Genomic DNA, 24807 nt, shown 5'->3' with positions numbered 1-24807 from the left:
TACTATTACTATAAATATAATAACTGCAGCCCTTGATTTTTTTTACCCAAAGTCAAGTACAGATGTTTGAGTGGTTTTGTTCATAATTACCAAAAGATGGGACTGAAGCAATAGTAACATCAATCAAGCATTTGCCTTGCATGTGGCCAACCCAGGTTTGATCACAACACCCATTGTGGTCCCCTGAGCCCTCCAGAAGTGATGCCTGAGCATAGAGCCAGGAACAAACCCTGAGAATTGCCAGATGTGGACCCTTCTCCCCCGCACCAAAAAAACCCCATAATTATCAAAATTTAAATCAAAATGTCATTTATGAACAGAAATCAGTAGAAAGAGTAAAGAATACAGACAGCCCTGCATGCAGCCAACTCCAGTTCAAATCCCAAGTACCATATATGCTCCCCAAACATTGCCGAAGTTCACCCCTGAGCACAAATAGTCCCCAGGGGCTGGAGAGATAGCATGGAGGTAAGGCCTTTCATGCAGAAGGATGGTGGTTCGAATCCCGGCATCCCATATGGTTCCCTGTCCCTGCCAGGAGTGATTTCTGAGCATAGAGCCAGGAGTAACCCCTGAGCATTGCCAGGTGTGACCCAAACACCAAAAACAAAAAAGTCTCCAGGCACTTCAAGGTGTGGGCTGATCCTTTCCACTCAACGAACTCTAGTAAGTAAATGAATATATAAACTGTGGCACAGCCAAAGAATAAAATACTACTTAGTGCTAACAGAAATGTATTATAGCACAGAGGTAAGGCTTTTGCCTTGCACTCAGCCAATCCAAGACAGATGGCCGTTCAAATCCCAGCATCCCATATGGTCCCCTGTACCTGCCAGGAGCAATTTCTGAGCGCAGAGCCAGGAGTAATCCCTGAGCACCACTGGGTGTGACCCAAAACAAACAAACAAAAACCCGATGTACTGTGAACCTAACTAACATTCTGGAAGAGGTAAAACTATGTAGACAATAAGAAAAGAAAAGTGGTTGCGGGACACTGGACTGAGGGGAAATAAGGTAACAAAGAACACAGGCCTTGGGAAGAAATAAAAATACTATGCATGCTACTATCACAATAAATGCACTTACTTCTCTGAACCAATAGGATATACAATACCAAGCTGGATTCTAAAATAGTCTGAGGACTTTGAATTATGATGTGTTAATGTGGGTTCATCATGTGCCCCCCCACATGGAGTATTAATAAGTGAAGGGGGGTATGTACATATAGGATAGAATAAATGAGAAAATACTTTTTTACTTTCTATGAATCTAAAAGCACTCGAAAAGAAATAAAGTAAAAAAAAAATCAAGATAATCACATGGAAAAAGATCAGAACAAAGATAATTTTCTTTTTTTTATGTTATTACCTGGACCACATCAATTACTTCATCAAAGTTAGTTCCTGGAAATTTCACCTCTTCTTCATCTACTTCTATGAATTCTGGAGTCTAAAAAAAAACCATTTTCAGAAGGAGTTGTTATACGTCTATTCAATTTAGACATAACCTATTTAATCCTATTCTTTTTCTACCCACGTGTATATATATAACGTGACCCTGTTTTTTCTGACACCTTGTTCAAAAAAATTTTTTTTTTCTTTTTTTTTTTTTGGTTTTTGGGCCACACCCAGAGGTGCTCAGGGGTTACTCCTGGCTGTCTGCTCAGAAATAGCTCCTGGCAGGCACGGGGACCATATGGGACGCCGGGATTCGAACCAACCACCATAGGTCCTCGATCGGCTGCTTGCAAGGCAAACGGCGCTGTGCCATCTCTCCGGCCCCCTTTTCTTTTGTAATTGCATTTTAGGCACCATGGTTTAGAAAGCTATTAATGTAGGGTTTCATACATAAACCATTCCAGCGCCAAACCCTCCCCTAGGTGTCTGCTTTCTTCCACCATATTCCAGTGTTCTTCACCCTTTTCCGCCCTCTTTAGAATAAGATTCCTACTGAAGAATAATTCTGTTTCTGTTGTCTTGGGGCTTTTGTTATTTCTCTCTTTTTTTTTCTCTTTACATTCACATATTAGAGAGCATTCTCTGCATGTGTCCCTCTCCTTCTAACTTCACTCAGCATGATACCACTCATATCGCTGCTCAAAAAGGAATTCATAGGGCCATACTGATAAGTACAGCAGGTAGGGCATTTGCCTTACACGAGGCTGACCCAAGGGGCTGAAGTAATAGCACAGTGGTAGAGCATTTGTCTTGCACGCAGCCGACACAGGATGAACTCGGGTTCAATTCCTGGCATCCCATAGGGTCCCCCAAGCAGAACCAGGAGTAACCTCTGAGCATTGCTGAGTGTGGCCCTCCCCCCAAAAAATAGGAAAGAAAAATCAAAAAAAATTTCATCAGTAACTCACATCCAAGGTAGTAGTCCCCAAGCCCTTATGCAACAACTATGAAAAATTAAAGGTGCAATTTTTCTGACAGATTTATAGTAAAGTCCACTTAACTTAAGTCAAGTTGATATAGTTAAAAAACCTACCCAGAATTAAGATAAAGTTTTATTATGTATAAATATGTAAGTATTCACATGTACAATTTTTTCTTAAAAGATAATAAAAAAAGATATTAAATCGGGGCAGGAGAAATGATACAACAGATAAGGCATTTGTCTCGCATGCTCTGATCCAGGTCTGATCCCCAGGTCACCAGGAGTGATCTCTGAGCTCAGACCCTAGCTGCCCCCACAAAAAAGGGATATTAAATTAAACATTTTGAAAGATGAAACAGTTAACTTTATACACTAAGACTACAGATCTCAGGAAATATAGAAGCCAACCACCACAAATTGTATCTTTCTGAGAAGAAAATGACAAAGTCAAAAAATTATTAACTTTGCTTTTTAGTAGTTCTGCTTTTTGCCAGGTTGGGGGCTGAATTTAGGGTTTCACACCTACAAAGCAAATGCTCCACTACTGAGCTATACCTCTGGACTTTCCAAAGACTGTTGGCAATCATGTTCTAATAAATCTCAGATATAAAATATTAATTAGGGGCCCAGAGAGATAGCACAGCGGCGTTTGCCTTGCAAGCAGCTGATTCAGGACCAAAGGTGGTTGGTTCGAATCCCAATGTCCCATATGGTCCCCTGTGCCTGCCAGGAGCTATTTCTGAGCAGACAGCCAGGAGTAACCCCTGAGCACCGCCGGGTGTGGCCCAAAAACCAAAAAATAAAAAATAAAAAAAAACATATATATATTAATTAGGCACAATTGCACAATGCCATTTTACTATATCTGGTTATTTAAAGTTGTTAGTGTTCTTCCTCTTTTTTGAACTCCTATGTTTCAATGACCACACTTGACTTCTTAGATGAAATGAGAAAAATAATAATTCTATTATATAGCAATATCATAACTTGATAATGAAATAAAAAAGAAATACTAATATCACTTGTGTGAAAAAGAAATATTTCCCAAACATGAACTCCAATCATCATAAAATCCACTTTATGAATATATAATTTAATACTCACTAAAATCAAGATTCTTCCCAAAAGAGAAAATCCCCCCCCACTCTCTGAAAGAGAAATTCTCCATGAGAGATTTTCACTAAGTACTAAAAAGTTCTACTAAGGATATTACTATGTGTACAATGTTCGAAAATATAGAGAACTTAACCTTCACTTTTCATAAATAATTCAATTCACTTTGAATCACTCCTTTAAAGGTGGAAATTACCACAACAGATGATGATGATGATGATGGTAAACTTGTCATGCAATAAGTTAACATCCATTTTTGGAAAACTCTCAAAATTAAGTTGCATTAGAATAATACCTGTAACCAATTGCCCAGTGGAGAAGGCGAGGCTTCTTTGGAGCTGGGGGGAAGAGGGCTCCCACTTGCAATGCTGTCAATATCCACGTTGGGTAGGACCTAAAACCAAAACCAAACCAGCGTTTTCTGTTAAATTATTTCGACTGAAAATGGAAATCTGTTTTATATAACTTAAATATAACAAATATGAAGACATTTTTACAAAATGGAAACACATAATCCTACTATCAAAAGACCACCATTCCCTTTATCTTTTTATTATCACTCATACTAAAATAAAAACATTCTTACTCCTGATTTTTTACCATAAATAAATCAAGATCATAAATACCTTACCAAACTTTCATCTAGACTTCATAATTTTATATATTCTATGCATATATTTTTGGGTATCTATCCTCAGGAGAGAAAAAACATTCACCCAAAGGAATGTATGCAAACCCCTATTCACTGGCAGCACTCAGTACAATAATCAAAACTTGGAATCAACCTATATGTCCAACAACAAATAAGTGGATCATGATGTGGTACATATATACAATGGAATATTTCTTAGCTGTAAGGAATGATGCAATCATCCAATTTGCTGCAACATGGATGGAACTACAAGACATTATGTTAAAATCCTGGCTCTATACTGAGTAAGCCAGAAGAAGGATAAATACAGAATGATATCATTTATATGTGACATGTAGAGAAGCAATGGTCCAATGGTATTTGTCTCGAGCACCCTTGGCCCCAGAGAATAGCGAGGAGAAGGAAAGAAACTGAGTGGAAGAGGAGAAATACAAATAGAAAAGGATGGGAACGGGGCCAAGAGGTCTCAGGTGCAATGGTGGAGCTTTAAAAAGGACAGACTAAACAGCCAAGCCCAAGGCAACAACAATGGAGTCAAGAGACCCAAACTTTAAAAGTCTAAACTCAAAATGGGTCTGTTTTACTGGCGGACTGAGGATGGTATGGGATACGCTCAGGAAACATTGGCGGAGGGAGATCGACGGTGCTAAGATTGGCCCTGATTCATTATATGTCTGAAACTCAACTATGAAGGACACTGTAAATCACAATGGTTTCAATAAAATTTAAAAATAAATATAAATAAATAAATAAATAAAAACTAACCTCTCAAAAATTAAAAACTAAAAATAAATCAAACATATTATTATACGTTAAGATATGGTTAAGATATATGGTAAGATAAAGATATCATATCGCTATCTAGTTCTAAAAAATAAAACCAAAGTTTTCATAAAGCAATAAACTAATTTTACTGATAGTGTTACTTTTTTTGTTTGTTTGTTTTTATTTTTGTTTTTTGGGCCAACCCGGCAGTGCTCAGGGGTTACTCTTGGCTGTCTGCTCAGAAATAGCTCCTGGCAGGCACAGGGGACCATATGGGACACCGGGATTCGAACCAACCACCTTTGGTCCTGGATCGGCTGCTTGCAAGGCAAACGCTGCTGTGCTATCTCTCTGGGCCCTGATAGTGTTACTTTAACAGTGGTTATTTGAAGTCAAATATATTTTCCTGGGGCCAGAGTGGTGGTGCGGTGGTAGGGCATTTGCCTTGCATGTGGCTGACCTAGGACAGACCACGGTTCAATCCCCCAGCATCCCATATGGTCCCCCAAGCCGGGAGCAATTTCTGAGCGCAGAGTCAGGAGTAATCCCTGAGCATCCCCAGGTGTGACCCAAAATCAAAAACAAAAAAATTTTTTTCCTTAAATGTTTCTGTTCATGCCCCTTGGCTTACCTGCACACTGAGCTGAGGGGGATCCTTCTTCTCCGACTTCATTTCTATCACTGCTACGTTAGGTTTCTTTACTCCACTTTCTAGTTTTTGAGATGGAGGAATAGAAGTTGTCACTTTTAGACGGTATGGCTTGTTGGCAACCACTCCAGAGGGCAGCATCACCTCACTATTACTCTGGGTTTGTCCTAAGAAGTTCAAAGGGGGACAGAAATTAATAGTTTCAAAATTAGAAAAATTTAATACCCTCCCCAAACCTTTATGGCTGAACAATCATACAAAGCAAAGCATCAGCCGAAGTTATGGTATGATAGGGAGGGCATTTGCCTTGCACGTATGCCACCTGAATTCCACCCCATGTGGTCCCTGCAGACTGCCAGAATCATCCCTGGGCACAGAGGCTGGAGTGAGCCCTGGGCATCACTGATGTTGCCAAAAAGCAAGCAAACAAAAACACCACCCAAAAGCAAAGCATTATCAGCGATCAATTTTCCTTTTTGTCACCACTGCCAACATACTTACAAGTCAACCCTCTGAGTAGCAGCTAATATTTAGGCTTTTAAACATACTAAACCATTTAATTTGTCATTTTCTTGTTTGTTAGGGTGGGAGAAGGGGGTAGAAAGCCACACTTGGGCAGTGTTCAGGCCTTACTCCTACCTCTGAAGTGAGGAGTCTCTCTGGTGGTGGTGGTGCTCCCAAGGAACTGGGCAAAGAGATCATGTAGCCCTCAGGATCAAACTCAGGATCTTCTGCCTCTATGCATCAGTCCTTTGAGCTATCACGTATATCGTATACTAGCTAATTTAATCTTACAGATAAGCTTATGCATATTATCCACACTTCTCAGTTCTGGGAAAATATTTGGCAGAATTTGTTACTAAAGCTCACTTATAAATGAGACCACCAGCAGCGAGGGTTCCTGTATTTTCTAGGTTTCAAAGAGGAAGAATCCAGCGCACTTTTCAGATCTAGGCACAAACTCTTAAGCCAGATTGAATCGTGGTTCTACCATACAATTTTTTGGGTGTGTGTGGTTTTGGGCACTCAGGGGTACTCCTGGCTCTGTGCTCAGATATCATTCCTAGCAGGATCCTGGCAGGGGAGCATATAGGATGCCAGATATCGAACCTGGGTCCATCCTGGGTCAGCCATGTGCAAGGCAAATGCCTTATGCTCTCTGTAATATAACACCAGCCTCTCAACCATATGACCAAATTACTTAACTCCTTTGTTCCTTAGTTTCTTTATCTATAAAACTGACACATTAACATGTACTTAGTTGGGCCCGGAGAGATAGCACAGCGGTGTTTGCCTTGCAAACAGCTGACCCAGGACCAAAGGTGGTTGGTTCGAATCCTGGTGTCCCATAGGGTCCCCCGTGCCTACCAGGAGCTATTTCTGAGCAGACAGCCAGGAGTCACCCCTGAGCTACGCCGGGTGTGACCCAAAAACCAAAAAAAAACATGTACTTAGTTTATGATATGGACTTTAAGACTTAATATATATGTAAAGTGCTTAGAATTAAACCTGACACATAATGAGGACTGTGAGTTAGTTATTCTTCAATCACAAGAAAGAAGACTTCAACAATTGATTAATTACCAAGTTGGCAAGGCAATAACCCATGTTATCAAAAATTAAAAATCAATCTCATATTAAAAAAAATCCAAAAAAAAAATCCCACTTATTTTGTTGCTGTTATTGTTGCTTTTGTTTGGTACTTCGGGGAGCCAGGGGGGAGACTGTGCCTCAGAGTTCACTGCCAGAGCCTGAGGATGCTGCAGTGCTAAGAGGGCCCTGAAATGTCAGGAACCCCTGGGGTCAGCTCAGCTTGTGGCGCTCAGAGACCCTGGGAGGCAAGAACTGAATCAGGATCCAGCATGTGCAACTTGTGTGCCTTAACTCCTGTATCATCTCCCCAGCTTCGAAACTCCTTATTTAAATCATGCTAAAAGTAAAAACAGGTAACCAGAGGGCCAGAGAAATAGGACAGTGTCTCACATAGCTGACCTGACCCATCGAATTATTCCAGAAGTGACCCCTGGGAAAGGATCCAGGAGTAAGCCCTGATCACAAAACCCAAAAAAAACCAATTAACTAGCTCTTATAAGATAGAGGAGAAATGATTTGTTCATTTCTAAAGAAGGTGAATCTTATGAGTCCTCAAATAAATAAGCAGCTATTGACTTATTACCTATTAATATATGATGTTCACACATCAGAAAGTTCAAATTCAGTTTTTTTGTTTTTTGTTTTTGGGCCAACCCGGCGGTGCTCAGGGGTTACTCCTGGCTGTCTGCATAGAAATAGCTCCTGGCAGGCACGGGGGACCGTATGGGACACCGGGATTCGAACCAACCACCTTTGGTCCTGGGTCGGCTGTTTGCAAGGCAAACACCGCTGTGCTATCTCTCCGGGCCCTCAAATTCAGTATTTTAAAATATTTCTCCTGGGGCCAGAGAGATAGCACAGGGTTGGGTATTTGCCTTACACACGGCTGACCCGGGAGGAACTTGGGTTTGATTCCCGGCATCTCAGATGGTCCCTCAGCCTGCCAGGGGCGATTCTGAGCAAAGAGCGAGGAGTAACTCCTAAGCGCTGCCAGGTACAGCCCCCAAACTGAAAATAAATAAATTTTAAAATAAAGGGAAAAAAACATATTTCTCTTAAGACAGGATGAAATGAACACACCAATAAAAATTCACTTTATTAGGGCGTTTGCCTTGCAAGCAGCCGACCCAGGACCAATGGTGGTTCAAATCCCGGCATCCCATATAGTCCCCCAAGTCTGCCAGGAGCGGTTTCTGAGCACAGAGCCAGGAGGAATCCCTGAGTGCTGCTGGGTGTAGCCCAAAAACAAACAAAAAAATTCACTTTATTTACATTTTATCTATCTATGACATATATTAAACATACTTATTGCATTTCTCCTCAGCAAAATACAACAAAATAAAAACCAAAAGAACGTTCTTTATAAGTGGAAATACAACAGGAAACTATCATTTCAGAGAAACACTGTTATATTTAGAGTAAAACACATTATGAGGCTTTAAATATAAGCATATAAGACTACTGTCTTAGCACCATTTGGTAAGGTGTTCTACTAATTAGAATGAAAAATTTACCTCCTATATTTCATTGGGTCTTACCTAGAAGAATCGCCATAGGGATGAGATGACCCTCCAGGGTACCTGAGTGTGTGGGCATTTCTCGGCTGGGACTGAACAAATACTGCTGGTCACCAGAAGCCAGCATAGAGACAGAATGTGGAGGTTTGGAATCTACCTTCTTGGGTCTTGTCGAAAAGTCAGTCTGTGTTCTTATTGATTTTACTTTAGTGCCTGCAAGAAACAACAACAACAACATCAACAGACATCTGAAATATTGTTTCAACATCTAGCACCCAGCCAGCTAGAAATATAGTAACTCCTTTTTCACAGAAACATTATTCTTCTATATACTAGAAGGCCTCAGCATAGAAATAACATATAAACCAGGAGTTGGCATGCCTTTTCTTGACAGGGTACTTGTTTGTTTGTTTGTTTGGGGGCCACACCCAGTGATACTCAGAGGTTACTCCTAGCTATGCGCTCAAGAATCACTCCTGGTGGACTTGGAGGACCATATAGGATGCTGAGGATCGAACCTGGTTGGCCACTTGCAAGGAAATGCTCTATCCACTGTACTATCACTCTGGCCCCTGGCAAGCTTCTTAAAAGACTGGGTAGTGAATATTTTAGTTTATTGGGCCTTGTGGTCTCAATAGCAATATATCAGTTCCACTAGCATGAAAGTAACCCAATACATGAATAAATCAATGCAGCTAGGTTTCAATCAAACCTCATCTATAAAGACCACCAGTGAACCTACCGACCAGGGTTTCTCAACAATTAAAAAGATATAAAGTTAGTACAACTACTATGTCAGATAGATAAAGAAAACAAATAATGAGTAAAAGATTTAAAAAGATATCCTGACAAAACTTTTGTTTGTCTGGTTTTGTTTGGATTTTGGGCCCCACCTGGTGGCGCTCAGGGGTTATTCCTGGCTCTGTGCTCAGAATTACTCCTGGTAGGCTTGGGGGAACATATAGGATGTGGGGTATCAAACCTGGATTGCCACATGCAAGGCAAAAATGTCCTACCCACAGGGCTATCACTCCAGCCCTCGACAAAAATATTTTTAAATAAATTCCTACCATTATTATTTTTACTTTTAAAAATGTATGTAGAGGGGTCAGAGTGACAGCACAGTGGGCAGGACATTTGCCTTGCACATGACCAACCCAATTTTGAGCCCCAGCATCCCATATGGTCCTTTGAGCCTGACAGAAGTTATTTCTAGGCACAAAACCAAAAGTAACCCCTGAATCCTGCTGTGTGGTCCCCCCCCCCCCCAAAAAAAAAAAAAAAACCAAAATATTTTTTATAAAGGCAAAAGTGATAGTATGGCAATTAGGGTGTTTCCCTTACACATGGCTAACCCAAGTTCAATCCCTGGTACCCCATATGAACCCCTGAGCACCACCAGGAGTAATCCCTGAGTACTGCCAGGTGTGATCTCCAAACCAAAACTAAATAAACAAAAAATAACTATAACTTGATATCCATAATTGAGGAACTTCAAAAAAGGACCCAAAGTCAAGTCATAGGCTCAATCAGGTGTGGCCCCAACATCCCCAATCACTCACACACACACACACACACACACACACACACACACACACACACACACACACCTAATGTAACCAAAGTCAATAGATCATTATTCATTAATAAATGAATAAATTTAAATCAAACCATGCAGAGATAGAGATATTTTTCGTTGTATACAAATGTTACCAATAAAGTTTCCCCTCTACCTAAGGGTCTAGCAGTGGTCCCCAAACTATGGCCATGGCCTACATACTGTATTTGTTTCCATTTTGTTTCTTCACTTCAAAATAAGATATATGCAGTATGCATAGGAATTTGTTCATAGTTTTTTTTATACTATAGTCCAGCCCTCCAACAGTCTGAGGGACAGTGAGCTGGCCCCCTGTTTAAAGTCTACAGGGTCAACAAAGGTACAAAATTACCAGTATAGTGTTGCTGAGGTAAGACGAAACATAAGACTGATATTTCTCATTCATAAAAGAATTTCTAATTTCTATAAAGTATAATTTAGATGTTCCAAGACTTTTCATTTTGAAAAAACAAATTTTATCACACTTTATCAAAGTAGGCTCTATAATACTTCATTTGTTCCCCCTGCTATCTTGTAGCTCAAAGATGCTAATTTTGTTTTGTTTTGTTTTGTGTGCCACACCCGGCGATGCTCAGGGGTTACTCCTGGCTGTCTGCTCAGAAATAGCTCCTGGCAGGCACGGGGGACCATGTGGGACACCGGGATTCGAACCAACCACCATAGGTCCTCGATCGGCTGCTTGCAAGGCAAACGCCGCTGTGCTATCTCGCCGGGCCCAAGATGCTAGTTTTTGCCGACTTTGCAAAGGGAACTCTGTGTATGTACTTAAGCGTTCTGTAACTTGAATTGCAATAAGTAAAAAGCAAAATTTTAAACTTTACAAAATAAACTAGTACCATGAAAAGTTACATCTACCAATATGAAAGAGGTTCCTTACCTTTAACTCTTTCTATGACTTTTGGTCTCTGTGGTTTGGACTTAGGAGATGGAGAGTTAAATCTGAGATAAGGTGCTTTTTTCAGAGTGCTGCGATGGCCCTGATAGACTGGTTTTCCATAAATCTGTAACTGGTAATCCTCGTCATGTGTCATTACAGCTGTTTTAAAAGATCCCTATGTGTGCAAAGTTATTAAAGTCAGCAGCTAAATACTTATCAAGTACTTCTCTATTTTATCGAAAACCTTTTGCTTTTTTTAGGTATTATAATAAGAATAATCGGGTCAAAAAAGTTTATCTTATTTTCTATTTTATTTTATTTTATTCTGAGTGAGAGCTCTCAAGCAGTGTCCAGGAGGACTGGAATGATTCTTAGCAACCAGATTTTTTTTTTATTTAGTGCAAGAGTCAGAGGATGCCTCCACAAAGTTTCACATAGCAATGCTCAGGGGACCACCTGGTGCCAGCGAATGAACCCAGGTGGGGTGCATACGGGACACTTAACTGCTGTACCATCCCCAACCCCAAATTCTGTCTTTTAAATAGCCTTAACTTACTGGATATAGTTTTCAAATGACAGGTTTATTGTTTTCAAAAGGGAAATTTAAATGCAAACCATCCGTGAAGAAACATGAATGTTTCCTTTACTAAAAGCATATTTTCAGCACCAGAAAATACTATTTAAACACACTTTACATATTCATTACATGTAAGTACAAAAGAAATAACAAGGGGCCAGAGTCATAGTACAGAAGATAGGGCATTTGCTTTGCACGGCACAGACCTGAGATCCCCAGCATCCCAAGCACTGCCGGAATCAATTCCTGAGCACTGTAGGTTGTAGCTCCCAACAAAACAAAACAAAAAAAAACAAACAAACAAACAAACAAAAAAAAAAAAACAGCAAGATCAAGCCTTTAAATGATCTTCCCCTCTCCTAATTACACCTTCAATCACAAGCCAAGGCCATAGAAAGTGTTTGTTGAGTATCTACTAAGTGAAAAACGACCTGCTTTTGTAGCCTGCCCAATAATATATATTTGCTATTAAGAAAGTTACCAGCGGTGTTTGCCTTGCAAGCAGCCGATCCAGGACCAAAGGTGGTTGGTTCGAATCCCGGTGTCCCATATGGTCCCCTGAGCCTGCCAGGAGCTATTTCTGAGCAGACAGCCAGGAGGAAACCCTGAGCACCGCCGGGTGTGGCCCAAAAAAAAACCAAAAAAAAAAAAAAAAAAAAGAAAGTTACAATTTAGGGGCCGGAGCAGTGGCGCAAGCAGTAAGGAGTCTGCATTGCGTGCTACAGCCTAAGACGGACCATGGGTTCGATCCCTCAGCATCCTATATGGTCGCCCAAGCCAGGAGCGATTTCTGAGCACATAGCCAGGAGTAACCCCTGAGCACTGCTGAGTGTGACCCAAAAACCAAAAAAAAACCAAAAATGAAGTAAAACATTGAATACCATTAAATAGAGAACCAAATTTTTCTACTAGATGATCTCTAGATTCTGAGATTCTAAGTAAACAATCCTGGGAGAAAAAATTTTCCCCAGTGATTTCCAAATTATGGATCCACAAATTATGTCATTTAAAAACTATTTATTCAGGAGTCAGAGTATACAGTAGTAGTCTTGCATGCAGCTGACTCAGGTTCAATCCCAGGCACTTTGAACTTGCCCAGAGTAATCCTGGAGTATGGCCCCAACTCAATTTTAATGCATTTTTATATATTCATTTCATCATGTACATCTTAAAAAGAATGATCAAATATAGCACAGCATTTATATCACAAACAAAAAGAGGCTCTTACTTCATTTCTTTCTTTCTGTAAGTTTGAGGCTGGCATGCTTCTTGTAGGTGGATTTCTAAAATAATCTTGCTTTGGGTAATGTTTTTTTGAAATTACAGAATTATTTATATTTTTGTCTTGTAAGTTGCTGCTTCTAGTAGCTTTATTCAAATATTGAGCTTTCTTGGTCCTTTGATTCTTCTGATCAAGTTTCTTTTGCTCATCTTTTCTTGCTAATTCATCCTTAGTATAACCAAAATTGTAATTATTTTAAATCTATTTATGTAGAATGCTTTCATAAAAAATAGTATTTTTGTTACAATAGAAATAAGGCTTAGTGTTTTCAACTTTACATAAATATATATTAGCTTATGAATAAAATTACTCTAAAAACTATGCAAAAATGTTGGAAATGACTGATAGTTTATGTAGCAGAAAAAAATGAAAAATAGTAGATAAGGCATTTAGGCAAAAGGGCAATTTTTCAATATAAACCTTTATACTTTGTAACCTAGACATATGTAATGTGGTAATTATCTAAAAGCATTTTTAAATTTTAAAAATAAGTAAGCAATTTGGTAATAAACTGAAACAAGTATCTAGAGGTTTAACAAAAATACTTTGAAAGTTAAAAAAAAAACATACTTGACATGGAATTCAAGTGTTGGAATGACATACTGCTAGTTATTTACAGTCAGATTTGAACCAAGTTGTCTAACTCTTAGCTCAAACTTTTGTTCTGGTTTGACATAAAAAAGTCTTCAAAAACACTTTGGCAAAGTCTATTCCTAAACAACAAAACTCAGAAACATAGTACATAGTCCAGCATGTTCTTGAGCCCTTTGAGAGAAAGCTTAAAGGGCTGAAACACATGTTCTATATATGTTACACCCCCAGCACAACATTTAGCACCACACCAACTACCAAGCAACAACAGGTAGCCTTGATGGCCCCCGAGGTTCCAGCACCATTGGCATTGAGTCGTACTAAGTTATCGGTCCCCTAGCACCTGGCCATGAGTCCTGGTACCACCAGGTCAACCACTACCAAAAAATGGCCCCTGGACTCTTAGGCACAGCTGGGGAGGTCCACAAAAATTTCAAGGGGAGCTTAGAGTTCTGAAAAAAAAAGACAATGGTTAAAGTCTGTGCCTAAGCATGTGCCTGCCAGGTTCAAATGCTGGCACCAAGTCATCTACCAGCCATTGTCATATGCAAGCCTGGAGGCCCAAAGCACTGCAAGGCAGGAGCAGCATCAAAGTCTTGCAATGAACCTCCACTGAACTTGGTTAATCAAGAACCACCAAGAGACCCCCAGGCCTGTAGACCACTGCCTGAAAGGCCCCAAATAAACAACAATAAAAACCAGGGGTTGAAAAGGGTTAAAGCACAGGCCTTGCACAAAGCCATATCTGGCACTACTACATGGTCGTAGGGGGTCACCAGAAGTGGCCTTGGAGTTCTTCTGTCAATGGGTGGCACCACATTCCCAGACCCCTGTATGAAGTCATTGGCCCACCTGGCCAAGAATTGCTGGAGGGCCCTCCAGGTCTCCTAAGTACTGCATAGGTGACCCAAGAAAGAAAAGAAAAGAAAAAAATAAAAAGACAGATAGAAGTTCAATGCTGTGAAAATCAAACTGACATTTCACCTCACTTGTAAGCATAGTCTATATACATACATTCTTTTGTTGTTGTTGTTTTGTTTTGGGTCTTACTGGGTGGCACTCAGGCGTTCCTCCTGGCTCTGCACTCAGAAATCAACCCTAGCTCAGGGGACCATATGGGATGCCAGGAATAGAACTTGCGTCTGTCCTGGGTCAGCCGCATGTAAAGCAAACACCTTACCACTGTCTATACACATATATAACCATGAATAAGGAGTATTTTTGCATGCCAAGCTAGTGAGAATGGGTCATCCTCTATAATTCTGCTGTCTCAAATATATAAAATAGAATAGAATTTCTTTGAAATTGCTAACTTAACTCTACTAGATATCTGTAATGCTAATGTCTAGACTATTTTTGTAGCTATGAAAATGTGCGGCTGAGGGGGGGGAGTGGTGGTGTAAGCGATAAGGAGTGTGCCTTACACATGCTAGCCTAGGACAAACGCGGTTCGATCCCCCAGCGTCCCATATGGTCGCCTAAGACAGTCGTGATTTCTGAGCGCATAGCCAGGAGGAACCACTGAGCGTTACCGGGTGTGGCCAGAAAACCAAAAAAAAAAAATAAGAAAGAAAGAAAGAAAGAAAGAAAGAAAGAAAGAAAGAAAGAAAGAAAGAAAGAGAGAGAGAGAGAGAGAGAGAGAGAGAGAGAGAGAGAGAGAGAGAAAGAAAGAAAGAAAGAAAGAAAGAAAGAAAGAAAGAAAGAAAGAAAGAAAGAAAGAAAGAAAGAAAGAAAGAAAGAAAGAAAGAAAGAAAGAAAGAAAGAAAGAAAGAAAGAAAGAAAGAAAAGAAAGAGAGAGAAGGAAGGAAGGAAGGAAGGAAGAAAGGAAGGAAGGAAGGAAGAAAGGAAGGAAGGAAGGAAGGAAGGAAGGAAGGAAGGAAGGAAGGAAGGAAGGAAGGAAGGAAGGAAGGAAGGAGGGAGGGAGGGAGGGAGGAAGGGAGGGGGAGAGAGAGAGAGAAGGAAGGAAGGAAGGAAGGGAGGAAGGAAGGGAGGGAGGGGGAGGGAGGGAGGGAGGGAGGGAGGAAGAAAGGAAGGAAGGAAGGAAGGAAGGAAGGAAGGAAGGAAGGAAGGAAGGAAGGAAGGAAGGAAGGAAGGAAGGAAGGAAGGAAGGAAGAAAGAAAATGTGTAGTTGTCTTTTTTAAATCTACAAGTATCTTCTGTAAAATTAATAACCAGAAATCTTGTGCAATATTTTCCCTCTACATAACTTTGGTAACTTTACTTTGACAAGTGCTTCCTAAGTCACTGAGCCCTCTCCAAGTTATTCTAACTCAAGATCTGTAAGAGCAGTTGTAAGAATTACTTCTGCTCATGTGGATGGAACCAGGGTTTGAACTCGAGGTCTTGCTTGCTTGCCAGGAAAGTGTCCTAAACCATTGAGCAACCTCTGGGATCCTTGAAATGCTTTCGAAAATAGAATATTTGATAGTTGTTGCTGTTGTTTTTTCCCAAATGCTTTAGGTAAATATTTTCAAATTGGGGCTGGAGTAATAGCACAGCAGTAGGGTGTTTGCCTTGCAAGCTGCTGACCCGGGACGAACCCGGGTTCTGGTACCTCAGCCACATGCTAAGTCAGACCACTCCTGTCCTGATGCAGAAGAACAAGGTTCCTGAGAGCCATGAATGGCCAAGGTAGCATCCGAGGATTGCCGGCCCCCACTGATGGACAATAGTGGCTGAGGGAGGATGGGGTTCTGCTCCCCCTTGGCTCATGATCCCCAAGGGGCAAAAGGGGGACCAGAAGAATCCCCAGCATTTCATATGGTTCTCCAAGCCTGCCAGGAGCGATTCCTGAGTACAGAGCTAGGAGTAAGCTCTGAGCACTGCCGGGTGTAGCCCAAAAACCAAAACAAAACAAACAAAAAAACCCCAAAAGAATTTGACTCACATATAAGTACCATTCTAATTATGATACATATAAATCAAAATCAATCCTGTCTCTAGAGAATTAACATTTTTCATTACCTACCTGAATTTCTTCAGAAATAGTTTTAATCCACTCATCCACTGTCTTTCTGATCCGAATCTTCTCTAACATCTCTCTAAAAATAAGAGAAAACAATGTTCTTAAATTATCGTTTACCAGGGCCTGTATTATGTAGATCTCTTATCTAGCTTTGGATCACAGTAAAGACCAGTGTCTTTATCTGGTAACAGAAAAATAATGTTAGCTTCTATCAAATGTTTAAAAAGCATAAAGACATTTTTTAATTTTTATTTAACTAAATACATTTTTAATGAAAAGAAAAACATATCTATAAAAAGTAATTTTAATATACCCAAACCTAACTTTATAAAGTCCACATATTCAAAGGAACTAAAGCATCTTTTCTAGAGAGTAAAATACACTAAGCAAAATAAAGTGCTTAGAAAAATAATAAGGCAGGGGCCAGAGCGATAGCACAGCCTTGTTTGCCTTGTATGTGGCCAACCTGGGACAGACTCGGGCTCGATTCCTGGCATCCCACATGGTCCCCTGAGCCTGCCAGGTGTGATTTCTGAGCAATGAACCAATAGTAGCCCTCCTGGGGTTTTGGGCCAGATGTGGTCCTAAAACCTAATAAATAAATGTTTTTTAAAAAATAATTAAGGGTCTGAGAGATAAATAGCACAGCAAGAAAGGTGCTCGCCTTATACTCACCCTCCTACCCAGGTTAGGTTTCTGGCACAACATAAAGACCCTGAACATCTCCCAGGAGTGATACCTAAGCACAAAACAAGCTCTGCATACTCTGCAGTTGGGGCCCAAACACCACAGCTCCCTGACCCAAATACTAAGAAGTAGAGAGAACTGGCTTTTATAAATAACCTTGGAATACCAACCCACTGCTTTACCTGTTAGTAGAAAAAGCATTGATCAAGGAGTACATGGCAGCTCCATCCTTTGCACGAATAATAGCTTCCAGGTTTTCCTCAAGAACTTTTTTATTGTTTTGGACTCCTTTCAGAATCTTCTCAGCATCCTTCAGTGCAGACCTTGTACTAGTTGTGTGGAGCTTAACAGAACTGGGGTGGAGATCAGCAAGCCTTGATATAATTAGAGATTCTTTTGGCTATAAAAGGAAAAACATTTCTTTTTTAGAAAAGAAAAAGAAAAAAGATTAAAAAGGCAAACATTGGGCCGGAGCAATGGCACAGTGGTAGGGCATTTGCCTTGCATGCACTGACCTAGGACGGACCACGGTTCAATCCCCCAGCATTCCATGTGGTCCCCCAAGCCAGGAACAATTTCTGAGTGTACAGCCAGGAGTAATCCCTAAACATCATCAGGTATGCCCCAAAATAAAAAAAAATAAACTAAAAAGGCAAACATTGAGGTCACAGTGATAGTACAGCAGGTAGAGTATGCAGTTGACCCAAGTATGATTCCAGCATCTTATATGGCCCCACGAGCCTGCCAAGAGTGATTCCTCAGTGCAGAGTCCAGGAGTAACTCCTGAGTATCACCATGTATGGTCCAAAAACAAAAATAAATAAATAAATAAAAGACAAAAATTGGTCTGGAGAGACAGTATAGCAGGTAGCTGTTTGCCCTGCAAGCAAATGATCAGGGTTCAATCCTTGATATCCTATATGGTCCCTTCAGCACTGCAAAGAGTTAATTCCTAAGTGTAGAACCAAGAGTGACCCCTGAGTACCACCAGGTGTGGCCCAAAAGCAAACAAAATAATAAAATAAAAATTGAAAGGCAAAAAATGGGACTGGACACTCAAAGACATTTCCTGATATGGGACTGCTGGGAGTAGTTTGCAGACTCCAGATGGCCAAATCACAGACCAAAGTGGTGTCCCAAATTCAACACCGCCCACCCCCGACTATTTCTAAAGACATAGAAGGGACATATGTTTATCTTAGATGTATGTATATCTTATATGTATATATATATGTATATATATACATATAAGAGGATATATATATATATCCTCTTATATAGTGACAATTTTGCCCAGTTTTTTAGCTTTTTCCCCTTTGAAACTTATTCAATAAGGAATTCTGATAGAAGAGTCTATTTAGAATTCATGTTAGAACCCAGTTACAGGGAATGTTAGACTTGTTCCCTTGGCCCCCAGATTCACCAATAATACCTTGTGGAATTGTTCCTCTTTTGCAAAGGCATATTAAAATGGAAAAATATTACACATATGCAAACAAGTTCTTATCTAATAAAGATGGGAACACAAATTTTGTAATGCAGTTAGGCCTTATACCCCGAAGACTAGCATAATGGCTTCACTCAGGCCTCAGAAGGAGGCCATCTATGGAAACAACCACAACTGTCTATACTCTACAACATCACCAGGAAGCAAACCTCTACCAGGGAAGACTCTACCATTGCCCTGGCATCGACTTACTCCAAAGAGGGTTCTCTTAACACCCAGATTGTTGGGAACTGACTTGTTTGAGGACATTTTGCGGTTCTTTCTGCCATAGCCCAGCTTTTCACCTAAAAGCAATATGCAGTCTTGCTGCAAATTTTTGAGCTAAGAGAAAAGAATGTGCAGCTGCAGGACATAATTTAGCTCTAAGCCCGGAGGAGAGTAAAAACTGCCTGGTACAGTTATCAGAAACTAGGCCCCATTCCTTAAGACCACATTCCGGAGTGAATTAGGCTGTTTTCAATAAGTATATGCTACATTGTCTGTTCAAGATCACTGAGACAAGCACATCTTGCACCATTTCCTGATAGTCAAGCAATTAGGAATGCAGCTAGAAGGACACTAAAAGTTTCCATTGAAACAGCACGTTCAGCATAGCTTGAAGGTCATCCAGCCCCCTAGCCCACTGTCCACTTCGCGCCAAAAGTATGATTGACAGCACCTTTGTACTGCCCCCTTCTCCTTTACTATAAAAGAAGGAGTTGTATTTCAATAAACGCCTTTGAGCAGTGAGATATTGCCTTAGGTCTTTATTATTAACCTCTCTCAGATTTTTTACAGGTGTGGTTGTTCTTCTACTCAGCAAAATAGGAGTGCGGTTGTCTGAGAAGCCTTCCCAGCTAATTCCTGCTGGCCGGGCCCCCCTGGGGGGCTTCTGGACCCTGCACCAGATGACTTAGCAACAGCACCAACCTGCTTGCAGAGCAGGGCTCTCCGCATTGCCCTCTAAGGGTGAGGTGAAACTAGAGAACGCTCCATCCACATCAGCCTGACTTCAATGAAGGAAATGCACAGAAACCAGAATCTTTACAGGAACCTGACACCAACAACAGCTAAAGTGCAAAAAATTTTCACTGGGACCACAGAGAATGACTCAGGGGTTGGGCAGCCTGGTATGCCTGGAGCCAGAGTAGGTCCATATGGGATGCCGGGATTCGAACCAATGTCCTTCTGCATACCAGACAAGCGCCCTACCTCCATGCTATCTCTCCGACTCCCATCATCATTTCCTGTTTTTATAACTTTATTTATTCATAATTTTGTTTAGTTTTTTTTTGAGAGGGAGATGTGCCTGTTGTTGCTCCGGGCTTACTCTTAGCTCTGCATTCAGGGATCACACCTGGCAGTGCTTAGGAGAATGTGTGATGCTGGGAATGGAACCAGGGTTGTCTGCATGCAGGCAAGTGTCTTGCCCACTGTATTATTTCTCTGATCTTTATGCATTCATAGCTTTCACCTTTACGAATTATGTCCTTTAACATCTTATTCCCACCTTACCTGATACATGCCATTCATTTCTTTCCTCTTTGGGTCAGTATCATCAGACTTCTGTACTTTACTGATTCCCTCATAAGCAGGGAATCTCTGAGAGGATAGAGATGCTTCACTGCTGTAATAGAGTTTATTAAAAAAAAGTTTTCTAAGTTGTCAACAAGTCAGTAAACTGCTATGCTAATATTTGATGATGAAATTAATCAGCTACGTGACTAAGCATATGAAACACACACACACAAAAATGAGACAATTCTGTAAATCTCAATTGTTTCAATAAAATAAATTATTAAAAATTAATTAAAAAGTTAAAAATAAAATAAATAAATAAATTTAGTTTGGGGGGGTGAGTCACACCTGGCAGTGCTCAGGGGCTACTCCTGGCTCTACGCTCAAAAACCATTCCTGGCAGGCTCGGGAGACCATATGGGATGCTGGGATTCGAACCACCATCCTTCTGCATGAAAGGCAAACACCTAACCTCCATGCTAACTCTCCGGCCCCAATAAATTTAATTTTTTATGACAAAAAATCATGAGACAAAATTACTAATTGGTTTCAGCATAACAGGAAAAGAGAGTAACAAGATTTTGTTCTAACGAAGATGCAGAAGCACTTTCCCATATCACAGGACCCCCAAACACCAGTGAATGTGGCCTGGTAGCCTCAAAGTCCATATGAGTATGACCCTGGTGGCACAGGAACACTCGATTGGCAGGCCTACACACCTGACCAAGCATCCCTAGAATAACCCAGATAGAACTGTAACCACAGAACTTTGTAATATGTCAGCCAAGGTGGCAGCTGTGGTGGTGGTGTGAGAGGAGTAAGAGAATGCCAGTGAGGGGACGTGATGCTGGTGGTGGGATTGGGTTTGAAATAGTATGTACCTAAAAATCAACTGTAAATAACTTTGCAAATCATGCTTCTTTAACTAAATACAAAATTTAAGAAATAATAAAAAGAATGGCCCCAAGACCTTCTAAGCACTGGGGAGAACCACACACAAAGAAAGAATACTGATAAAGGTGGGGCTGAAGAGAGAGCACAGCGGTAGGACGTTTGCCTTGCATGCAGCTGATTCGAATAGATGGTGGTTTGAACAGATGGTGGTTCGAACAGATGGTGGTTCGAATCCTGGCGTCCCATATGCTCAGGAATGTCTGCAGGGGCAACACAGGCTCTGCCCACACATAGGTGCCCTTTACCAGTAATTCTATGAAATATGCAGAGACTCAAGTTATACAAATTCTCCACCTGGTAGTTTTTGTGTTACCCAAAAGACATTCTTCTAGATTTTATAACTGCCTCTATTGACATTCAAATAGACTGTTATATTCTTAGATTTACTTGATATTTTAAAACCATTCTATCTGTAAAATTAATGTGTCACTGAGCAGAGATAACAATCAGATTGCTTTTATAATTTGGGTTAGAATGTTTGAAATTCAGGTCTCTGAAAACAGTCTCATGAAATGTGTCATTAATTTCTTAGTTTTTCAAAGCTCAATTCTGAAATGCACATTTTTGGTTAGGCCAGTTTGAAATACTTTTATTTGTCTGAAAAATTCGTACCTAAATAAATATTAAAACATGTCAAGAAAAAAAATTTTAAACACACACCACAGAAATAATACTATACTTTTTTTTAACTATAATCATTGACTAAAGGCTATTCTCCTCTCATATACACTTTTTTTTTTGGGGAGGGGTAGATTGGGGACTGTGGGTAGCCCCTACCCAGGAGTGTTCAGAGCTGTGCTTGAGAGGCCGTATGTTGTACTGAGGATCAAACTTGGGGGACTGCACAAAAGGCAAGGAGTGAACTCAGACTGTCTCTTCACCCACAACCCTATCTGTGCCCTTCTAACCCATCTTTTTTCCTTCCTTGCTTTATTTTTTTCTCCCCTCCTGCCTTCTTTTCTTTATTTTTATTTTCTGCCTCTCACTCTCCTCCCTGCCATCCTTCCTCCCTTTTTGCAATCCAGGGACTGAACTCCACTTTTGTCGCTCAAGGCATGTGCTTTGCCACTTAGCCATTCCCCTGCTCCCATCATCCAAGCCCTTCCGTTGTTTCTCCTACCAGCACTAGATTATTTTTCGCAAATATCAAATATTATTTCATCAGATATAAATCATCTACATTCAATTTTAAAAATCTCAGATGGGAGGGGTTGGAGCAGAGGCACAGGGCATAAGGCGTCTGCCTTGCACACGCTAGCCAGCCCAGGAGGGACCGTGGTTCAATCCCCTGGAGTCCCATATAGACAGGAGTAAATTCTGAGTGCATAGCCAGGAATAACCCCTGAGCATCTCCAGCAACCCAAAAGCCAAAACAAAACAAAACAAAATAAAACTCAGGCAGGAGCAATAGCACAGCAGTAGGACATATGCCTTGCATGTAGGAGACCGAGGACAGACTCAGATTCAATCCCGGCATCCCCTATGGTCCCCTGAGCCTTCCAGGAACTATTTCTGAGTACAGAGCCAGGAGTAACCCCTTAGTACTGCTGGGTGTGGCCCAAAAACAAAATAAGTAAATTAAAAAATCTGGTTTAAGAAAGTAAAATTTTTTTTAACCTGGGGGGGTCTCCCAAGCAGGGCTGGGTCCACCATGGTGCTAAGAGGACCAGATGGTGCCACGGTTCAAAACCAGACCTGAGACAGAGCAAGCATGCGCTCTAGTCCTCTGAGCAATCTACCTGGATAGATACATCCACTTGAAAAAACTATAAAATAAAAAGGAAAAAGGTGCATCCATGGCAGAAAACACTAAATCTAAGGTTCTTTTGAATTTAGTGTCATAAATTAAAATTTCTAAAACAATTTTAGAAATACAAACAAAGCTCTCTTCTTATGCGAGTCTCTGATTATTACCTGCGTCTGCACTCAGGATTCCATTCTATATTTGATGTAGTGAGCAAGGTTTTATCTGAAGAGTCACTTTTTCTCGTCAAAGAATCCTGAGTATTCAAAATTTGTTCCAATAGTCGTATGTTTCCTACAATTACAAATTTAATAGTTCATTTCTCCTTTAAACTTACAATGAGCTCTACCCAATTAAGTCTAAAATACAGGCAATATATATGTGTATATATATTTGTATATATATATATTTACATATATATATCCAATGCTAATCATGGCCAATCATAATCCATCAATACTTGAAACAAGATTGCCCTCTGATAATTTTGAAATGAATCAGCTTATTTGTCAATTTTATTTAAAAGAATGTCTTTTCTTTATTCTTGTTTTTTTTTGGGGGGGGGCCACACTCAGCAGTGCTCAGGGGTTACTCCTGGCTCTGCACTCAGAAATCGCTCCTGGGGGCCGGAGAGATAGCATGGAGGTAAGGCGTTTGCCTTGCATGCAGGACGGTAGTTCAAATCCCGGCATCCTATATGGTCCCCTGAGCCTGCCAGGAGCAATTTCTGAGCACAGAGCCAGGAGTAACCCCTGAATGCTGCCAGGTGGGACAAAGGAAAGAAAAGAAAGAAAGAAAGAAAGAAAGAAAGAAAGAAAGAAAGAAAGAAAGAAAGAAAGAAAGAAAGAAAGAAAGAAAGAAAGAAAGAAAGAAAGAAAGAAAGAAAGAAAGAAAGAAAGAAAGAAAGAAAGAAAGAAAGAAAGAAAGAAAGAGGGAGAGAAGGAGGGAGAGAGGGAGGAAAGAAAGAAAGAAAGAAAGAAAGAAAGAAAGAAAGAAAGAAAGAAAGAAAGAAAGAAAGAAAGAAAGAAAGAAAGAAAGAAAGAGGGAGGGAGGAGGAAGAAAGAAAGAAAGAAAGAAAGAAAGAAAGAAAGAAAGAAAGAAAGAAAGAAAGAAAGAAAGAAAGGAAGGAAGGAAGGAAGGAAGAAAAAGAAAGAAAGAAAGAAAGAAGAGGGAGGGAGGGAGGAAGGAAAGAAAGAAAGAAAGAAAGAAAGAAAGAAAGAAAGAAAGAAAGAAAGAAAGAAAGAAAGAAAGAAAGAAAGAAAGAAAGAAAGAAAGAAAGAAAGAAAGAAAGAAAGAAAGAAAGAAAGAAAGAAAGAAAGAAAGAAAGAAAGAAAGAGGGAGGGAGGGAGGAAGGAAAGAAAGAAAGAAAGAAAGAAGAAAGAAAGAAAGAAAGAAGAAAGAAAGAAAGAAAGAAAGAAAGAAAGAAAGAAGGGAGGAAGGAAGGGAGAAGGGAGGGAGGGAAGAAAGAAGGGAGGGAGGGAGGGGAGGGAGGGAGGGAGGGAGGGAGGGAGGAAGGAGGGAGGAAGGAAGAAGGAGGAAGGAGGAAGGAAAGAAGGAAGGAAGGAAGGAAGGAAGGAAGGAAGGAAGGAAGGAAGGAAGGAAGGAAGGAAGGAAGGAAGGAAGGAAGGAAGGAAGGAAGGAAGGAAGGAAGGAAGGAAGGACAGACGTCACTCCTGGCAGGCTCAGGGGACCATATAGAATGCCGGGAATTGAACCTGGGTCCATCCCAAGTTGGCCTCATGCAAAGCAGACATCTCTCGGGCCCCTTAAAGGAATGTCATAAAAACTCAGAGTAGGGGCCGGGCAGTGGCGCAAGAGGTAAGGTGCCTGCCTTGCCTGC

The 24807-nt window shown here is 40.6% G+C and overlaps 1 protein-coding gene across 1 annotated transcript in view; it reads right to left on the bottom strand.

Annotated features, from left to right (window-relative positions):
* KIAA0586 (KIAA0586 ortholog) overlaps positions 1 to 24807 on the bottom strand; it is a 111819-nt gene that overhangs the window by 58671 nt on the left and 28341 nt on the right. Inside the window, exons 9-18 of the mRNA XM_049770294.1 lie at positions 23138 to 23261; positions 20267 to 20378; positions 17448 to 17665; positions 16582 to 16654; positions 12969 to 13190; positions 11164 to 11338; positions 8690 to 8881; positions 5541 to 5725; positions 3788 to 3886; positions 1369 to 1449 (exon numbers count right to left, since the gene is read on the bottom strand). Coding sequence (XP_049626251.1) covers positions 1369 to 1449; positions 3788 to 3886; positions 5541 to 5725; positions 8690 to 8881; positions 11164 to 11338; positions 12969 to 13190; positions 16582 to 16654; positions 17448 to 17665; positions 20267 to 20378; positions 23138 to 23261 — 1481 coding nt within the window. The remainder of the gene's footprint in view (positions 1 to 1368; positions 1450 to 3787; positions 3887 to 5540; positions 5726 to 8689; positions 8882 to 11163; positions 11339 to 12968; positions 13191 to 16581; positions 16655 to 17447; positions 17666 to 20266; positions 20379 to 23137; positions 23262 to 24807) is intronic.

This window comes from Suncus etruscus, chromosome 3 (genome assembly GCF_024139225.1).
Source record: "Suncus etruscus isolate mSunEtr1 chromosome 3, mSunEtr1.pri.cur, whole genome shotgun sequence".
Taxonomy (NCBI): Eukaryota; Metazoa; Chordata; class Mammalia; order Eulipotyphla; family Soricidae; genus Suncus; species Suncus etruscus.
Note: the sequence above shows the minus strand (reverse complement) of the source record. Positions and strands in the feature narration are given on the sequence as shown.